Raw genomic sequence first — 7,987 nt, 5'->3', positions numbered from 1 at the left:
ATTAAAAAGGACACACCTCCTACAGTCACAATGTGGTATAGAAGAAGTTTTAGATGTTTTTCCACATGAAAAAACTAACTGTACTTAAAGGAAATGTCCGGGATTGCATAGATTTGTGGGAGCCTTTCCTGGACTATCTTCTTGCTGAAACTTATCACTAATTAAAGGATAGTGTTCTCCGGAATGGATCCATCTGGGACATGAAATTGGGATCAATGTTGGAAATTAACTTTTTTGTCCACCTGCCACTGTGGCTGGTGGACTTGAATATCTGCCAGCCACTCAATAGATACCATTGTTTTCTTTTCAGCTTGTGAATGAAGCATATCTAGCAGCCACTTGCACATTTTACCAGCATTTTGCTGGTACTGGTGCTAATTTCCAACCGTGATTGTGATCATTGATGATGATGATGGGACTGAAAATCTAAAATCTCTCAAGACAATTATACATAGGATGTGGAGGAGGAGTCTGGACTCTACTGGACAATGTTGTACTGTGTTTTTTGTGTTGTCTCGTAGTATTTGGTTGAGTCCATTGTGTGTTGACAGGGTGTATGTTGATATTATGGAAAGTAATAAAATTATCATAAAAAGAAACATATTCTAGCTTATGGTTTTACTGTAATATGAGATTGTTTGTTACCAGCCGACTGCGTTTGTATCAACGCACAAGTTTGCAAGTTTTCTCTGGTTACCAATTTCAAACGTATTTGCATCTTTGTACTGCATAGATGGCCGAGTTTTATGTGAAGACCCTCTTTATATCGCTAACATACTTCTTCATCACACTACCAAAACCAAGTGAACCCAGTGCTTTGGGGGGCCCTGAATGTGGGGCCCGAGGGCCATTGTTAGGTCAGTGATCAAGCCCTGTGAGTGTGTGTGTGTCTGTAATCACACACCGCAGAAAGTATGCAGTGCTTGTGGTCTAACTTGTGTAGCTGATGACAGGGATTGCTTCATAGGTAAACAACTGCGCGCGCGCACTCGTGGTAGTTTTGACAAGGGTATCAGAGAGAGAGAGAGAGAGAGAGAGAGGGGGGGGGGGTGTAAGCAGCAACACATTGGTGAGAACAGGGAAGCAGGCGCGCGGCACGGGGACCCGCCGGAAGAAGCAGCAGCAGCAGCTTCAACGCGAGCTGGACACAGACCGACAAAACACCGGCAGCACGAGCGACACCGAGGCGGTCAGCGGGGCGGAGAGGAGGAGGAGGAGGCACCTGCACCGCCACTCGTTCTCCGTCGTCTCTCCCTCTCTGTCTTCGCTCTCCTCACCCCTCGATCCTCTCGGACCGCCGCCGCCGCTTCCTCGTTAAGATGGCTGACCCCAGCAGCGACGGAGAGGCACCGGAGAACGCGCGCGTCTTCGCCCGACAGGGAGCCCTCCGCCAGAAGAATGTGCACGAGGTGAAGAACCACAAGTTCATCGCGCGCTTCTTCAAGCAGCCCACCTTCTGCAGCCACTGCACGGACTTCATCTGGTGAGTGAGTGAGGGGGGGGAGGACACAGGTGATTCACTTGCTGCTGCCGCTGCTGCGGCTCTGCTCGGCCTCCTTTCACACAGACAGCGCTCAGACAACCGCAGTGTTTCATTCATTGTCATTGTCAAAAACACTGCGATGCGCCATTCCCCCAGTTTCCCACAATGCGACAGCAGCGCGGGCCTGTCGGGGGGAGATGCGCTGACGGCAGCCGCAGAGCAGGCGCTGCTGCTCGGCGTTTACCGCATCGACCCGACACCCATCTCTGAAACTGGGGGTCTGGTGGAGGAATGCAGCTGGAGACACAGAGACACAGGGCCCCACTGTTGCTGCTGCAGCTGTGTGCGCTGATATGTGTGTGTCCATGTGTGATTTGATATGTGTGTGCATTAGGCTTGGGCGGTATGCAATATTTCATATCTTCCTGAAATTTTACCCGGGTATACAGTGTATAGTGTGCGGCGCTCACCAGTGGCGTGTCCAGACTTTTTTTTCTAGGGTGGCCCAAGTAGGGCACTGACTTGTGCAGGGCTGGTATGCAGGAGTCCTCCGAGCGCTGCTTCAGGCACATGCATTGGCACAGCTCTAATTTACCATTTTTGTCTCAACTACCCATACCTGCTTTATTACTAACACTGTAGCTTTTTACATTCCTGTTTGTAGGAAGAGTGACACCACACAAAAGTAAAATAACTCTTCCATACTTTTTAACAAGAAATTGTTCCTCCAAAGGTAAATAGTGCAATAGCAAGAATGAAATACAAAAAATAAAATAAATAAGTCTATGTGAACAAACTTTTAAACAGTTGTATCAATTTATTTGTCTGTAAAATTAGCCGGGCTAGACAATACTCTGGCATATTACTGCCTGTCACATTTAATACTGAATTGCACCTATAAACGAAAATTCAGTTTATTTGTTTAACAGTTCAGACTGACTGGGAAGATAGCCAGCCATAATGGGGTGGCACCTAGGGAGGCCAATCAGATCTGACCTGTACCACCCCAGGCTGCTCCCTAGACAGGCCAATGGCACAAACCTTCATCTATTTTCATAATAATAAATACACAATATAAACCTACAAAATGTTAAGAAAAGTAATATTCTCACATCTGTTTTCCTTATTAAATTAAGAAATACAACTGGTCATGGAAAACTTATGAAGCTTAATTGCCTCCTTAACTCATCATAAAGCACACCTGTTGTGTTTAATAAAGTATCTTTCTATCTACCTATCTGTATATCTGTATATGTGATGATATGATGGTATTGAATAACATACCTTCAGGATTTTTAAATACCCTGCTTTACTGCTCAAGCCAAGTGTGCATACCTCATTGTCAGTGCATCTCTTGTGAATTCCCCAAATTTCTCATCACTGTTTTCTGTCCACAGGGGCTTTGGGAAACAAGGATTCCAGTGCCAAGGTAAGAGCAGTGGCTCATTCACAAATCCCTCTGCTGCATATGGCTGTGGGTGTGTGGACGGATGTTCACTGTGTGAAGGAGTGTTGTTGTGTGTTTGTTGTATTCTGGGCCGCAGGTCTGCACACTGTTAGAGTGACCTGTTGGCTCCTTCGTTGACGGCGTGTTGGTGTTGGCAGGCAGGTGTCGAAACTCAAAGCAGGTGCTTGCCAACAGTGATAAATGAGAGTGAGAACACTCTGAGAGGCTCGGGCTGAGGAGACAGTGTGAGATGTAAGAGTAGAAGAGTCGGCGGAGTGGCTGAAAGCTGAGACGTCTGGTTTTGGCCAAGGAGAAATGGGAGGAAGAGACAAACCTGGAAGTTAGGTTTCTCAAGCTATTTTTTCCTTCCCTCCCGCTGAGCTTGACATCTGATTGAAATTGTAAAATGGTGGGTTTGTGTGTGGGTGGGTGGTGATGTGTGTACATGGGTAGGCGGCTGGTCGTGGTGATGGGTGGGTGTCTAGACACGGACCTCTGCACAAAATGGTTTCATAAACAGCAGCGTCATAGTGACACCCCTCATGCATGCTACAGTAATGCGGCAAATATTGTGCTCAGGGTATCACTTCCTCCTCTGCACTGATCCCTCTCAGACACCCATCTCAACTCCTCTGTCATGTGACCTGCCATGTGAGCTACAAGAAGAAAATGACCAAAGTTTCCACATTATGCTCTTACTGGGAAGAGTTGTGCAAAGTTGTGTAATTTTTATCGGCCGTGAGAAAAGTCCCCTCTTCTCCTGAGGCTTCACTTGTCAAAAGCTGTGGTGGTGGTTTTACAGGAAATGCATTGAGGGTAGAGAAAATTAACATATTGTGTGCGTGAGTGAGTTTGCACAGCCTTTTGGACAATAGTGAGCTAAAAGCGTGAGGTGGTGAATTAACCTGAGCTGTTAACATACTTCAAAGAGCACAGACGAATCAGAGCGCGGGTAGACCTGCTGTCAGGTTGGGTTTCGTGGTGAGTTTCTAACAGTTAACTGACATCTGAAATTAGCAGACGGCCTCAACAAGAGCATTGTTGTGATGTTGTGAGTCATTGTTCACATGCAAGATATTGAAAAGAGGTAAGTGATCGATCAATTGAACAAACAAGTAGCAACAGTAGACATTGATTTGGTGATTTGCACGTCAGCAGGTAAATGCGGGGCTAAACTTGACTGGAAAACAAGACAAGGTAAAAACCTAATATTTGGCTGGACCGTGTCCAAAACGCTTGAGGCCTTTTAAACTGAGGGAGCTTTTAGTTTGAGACAGAAAGTGGGCGGCATACACTAAGTCACTGACTTGCATTTGCCTTGACATTAGTTTACAGTTCTGGCCCCGTTGTAGCAGTCCAGCCTAAAAATGAATGAATGCAGGTTAAAATGAAGAATATTGTACTTAAGACACAATCGCACAAGAAAGGACCGCTGCTGTCTTGAAGACTGTTTCCCTGTCAGTATGTTACCCCTACCTAAACCTGATCAAAACCCTCTGACTGTACTTTATTTATCAGAGGAGGGGGGTGGCTGGGGTGTAACTTTTTCTTTTTTCATCTTTACCCTCCCCTAAGCTATAAGTGTTTTTTCTAATCAGTCACTCTCCCTTTACCACAAATAACATTTTTTTGTGTTCACACCAAATGTAGATCATCTTGGAGCCAATGCAACGAGCAATCACTCACTCACTGTCAGACTTTCGCATGCTGTCCAGCCAAAAACGTAACTAAAGGTCCACTTACTGGCTTTTTTTAGAGCTGTCAACCACATATGATGCTTGGTGTTTCCTTAGTTGTCATGGAGTATTATGTCCAAAAATCCCAGAGGATAGCACATAAAACCATTACTAAAAACACTTATTGCCGGCCAAAGTGGTCCTTGGTAGCAGCTGCAAACAATACATGGAAACATACACATTATTGCAAACAAATTACATTACAACCCTACTCATTTCCTGTTGCAACTGCAAACCCATGGTTTAAATGACCTTTGTCAAAGGCGAACCATCAACCGTCCCCACAACTCCCCCTCCAGTTTTGTTTAAAAAATTACCTTGGTTTGGCTATGTGTAATATGTAAGGGCAGGTTATTCCATAGGGAGGTCCCAGCATAGAAAAATAAGGTCCCTACAATATACCATTAACACAACGGACACTGTATGACATAAAGCTTGCTCTGGTGTTGCTTCCAACCATGCCAATTTGATAGTACATATATTTTGGGTTCCTTTTGTGAATTATTAAACAGTTGGTTATAATTTCAGTTTTAAAATGTGATCTTCAACAGGCAATATTCCTACATGCTTCATGTCATGTAGGTCCTGTACATGTCCTGGGAAGGACATTGAGCATGCATATGATAACATTATTCTGCGCTACCTGCAATTTGCTTTTAAGCTTTTGGGAAAACCCAGTTACCGTGCTTTGTGAGCATAGTTGAAGTGGCATTGAATTCATGATACAACTAGCATTCTTTTCACTTTAATATAAAAAAAGATAGGTGTAACGTTGTAAAAACTAGGGCTGTACCTGACGCAGAATTATGCCAGTTGAATTGGATTTTGTAGTTCAACACCGATATTCGACGATATGTTTTGTTTTCCAAACTATTGTTTTATTGTTCTATTGTTTTGTTTTAAAACTATTTTATTAGGTTATTTTTTTCTGTTGCAATTTTAGACAAGATTGTTGCTGCCATTTCCTCCCCAGAGACAAATCACTCAAGAGATAGTCCAAGGTATTTAACACAATTTTAAGATTCAATAATATTTACAAAGCGAAACTGCAAAAAAGTTTGGTAAAGCTACACGAGATATAGGGCTTCATGATATGCAAAAAGAATAATATTGCAATTATTTTGACTGATATTGTGATTGTTATACAAGTCACAATTTTTTGCATTTATTTTTTCTAAATAAAATATAAAAATGATTATGTTAATTTAACTGGGGAATGTTCCTATATGTCCAGAATATGATTTGTAGGCCAGAGCCTCTCTGTAGCACCATCATTTATGGTGGTGGTTGCGACATATTTTACCTATATCAGAGAAATTAAAGCTCCTGCAATATAGATATTGCACTCGGACATGTTGTGATTTGGACATTTCCGTTAATTGTGCAGCCCTGACCAGTTAAGCCTTCATCATACTCCAGGATCGGCCTCTCTCACAGAGGACATTTTGGCTTGTCATAGTAGGAAAAGCACAGGTGTTGCTAAAAACAGTAACAATGGGTCTGTTCTATTTAAGTCCTTCAGTGAGAGAGACAGCGAGCCAACATGCACAGAACCTGGATCTGGAAATCAAAGCAGCCAAGTGGAATTCAGCCATCATTAATTTCATTATTTACACTTTTGCTTTTCCTACTGTGACAAGCCAAATTATCCTCTGTGAAAAAGGCTCATGGGTGCAGTAAGCTGCAGACTTGCTTGAAAACAGCAGACATCTATCCAAACTACAGTCAGAGGTATATGCGCATGTAGACATAGAAAACATAATGATGACACCCAAACAGCAAGAAAAAGTTCTCCTTTGTTTTATTTTATTGAAAAACATGAAAACTAAAAATAAGGAAAAAAAGTGTGAGACCGCTTAACAAGATCCAAAGATGGGGCATATGAAAGAGGGTCCAATTTACTTTTGTAGTGCATTTGCTGTTAGTGCATTTAATGCAGATAATCTTGTCTTTTTGATTTGTTGTATCATGTTCAATCCATACATTTAACTTTAAACAAAGATATTTCTATAATCTGATAAGAAAACAAAAAAGGCATAGGGTATGTTTTAACAAACAATAATGACATTAAAGAAAAATATTAATGGCTTCCCAAATTTCTACTGTTTTCATTGCTTTACTATAAGAATAGTAAAGTAGTCCATGTAATGTTTCTATTTTTAGTTGTTGTCGTTTTGGTCCATTTACCTTTGTGATTGTAGAATTTTCTATATGAAATAAATAGGTTCAAAATAAACGTTTTTTGCAATCAATCTCATGCCTAACATAACAATATGTCTCTTCCCCTAAATGAAAAACTGAACCAGTTAGTGTCGTAAAAAATCTGTCCAAAATAATTTTAAACATAGGCATTTTTAAAATATGTGGCAAATTGTTTCAATTGTTGTAGTGCAAACAGAATTTTAACTCTGGCAAATAACTAAATTGTGTCACTTTAACATATGGGAATGAAATCTTTTGTCGATAAACAGAGTTCACGCTGAATCTTTATGTAGGAATTAAGTTATTTCGATATAAATATGGATCAAAATCTTCACTCTAAATACTCAGTAAGAAATGATTTGGTGATGAGAGGATTTAAGGATACCTGGTCACGTAGAGCAGCTTGAGAGTCACATTTATGTAGCAATGTATGTCTAGTTATTAGATCATTTTTAGAATTTGACTTAAAAAGAGAGTTAAAGGTATACTTTGTAGGATTGTCAGTTACTGTTTTTAAACATGCGGATCAGCAAAAGTGAAAATTAACCCCAGATTTACTCTTTGAAGACCTCACTCTGGGCTCTGACAAAATGGAACTGGCATCTTTTGACATTTTTGATATTTTTAAATAACCAATTAAAAAACCAACAGATTAATTGATAGTAAAAATAATCGTCATTTGCAGCCCTACACTACATTGAAATATTGGCATTTAAATGACAGATGTTGCCCTGCAAATCATCAAATCAGATCCCACAGATATCATTGGTAGAAATTTATGAAAACAGCTTGTGAGTCTTATTTTATTGTATCTGTAGCTTAATTTTACCTAATTTTAGAGATCGATGCACAAGAAATTTGGTTTGTTAAACAATGTCACCTCAAGGTTTTTAAGTATCTGTTCTGCATTCAAAGGACTTTAAGGCATGTTTGCTGAAAGTTGAGATGGGGAGTTCATTCTTGAAACAGCAGTCGGCGAACAGTCGTGAAACTAAAGGTCCACCGCCATTCTGGAGCTTTCGATTGTATTGTAACGGCTATTTCTAAGATTAATATTATATACTTCCATTCTCAGTGGTGGACTGGTGTATCAGAAGGCTTTGATTTGGTCACCTGCAG

General features: G+C 41.2%; 1 protein-coding gene across 1 annotated transcript in view; it reads left to right on the top strand.

Moving 5' to 3' along the window:
• The first annotated feature begins 1,055 nt into the window (after window positions 1–1,055).
• LOC121941709 (protein kinase C beta type-like) overlaps window positions 1,056–7,987 on the top strand; it is a 74,501-nt gene continuing 67,569 nt past the window's right edge. Inside the window, exons 1-2 of the mRNA XM_042484561.1 lie at window positions 1,056–1,483; window positions 2,881–2,912. Of these exons, the coding sequence (XP_042340495.1) occupies window positions 1,320–1,483; window positions 2,881–2,912 (196 nt within the window). The 5' untranslated portion in view covers window positions 1,056–1,319. The remainder of the gene's footprint in view (window positions 1,484–2,880; window positions 2,913–7,987) is intronic.

Source organism: Plectropomus leopardus, chromosome 4, assembly GCF_008729295.1.
Source record: "Plectropomus leopardus isolate mb chromosome 4, YSFRI_Pleo_2.0, whole genome shotgun sequence".
In the NCBI taxonomy this organism is placed as follows: Eukaryota; Metazoa; Chordata; class Actinopteri; order Perciformes; family Serranidae; genus Plectropomus; species Plectropomus leopardus.
This window is presented reverse-complemented; position numbering and strand designations above follow the sequence as displayed.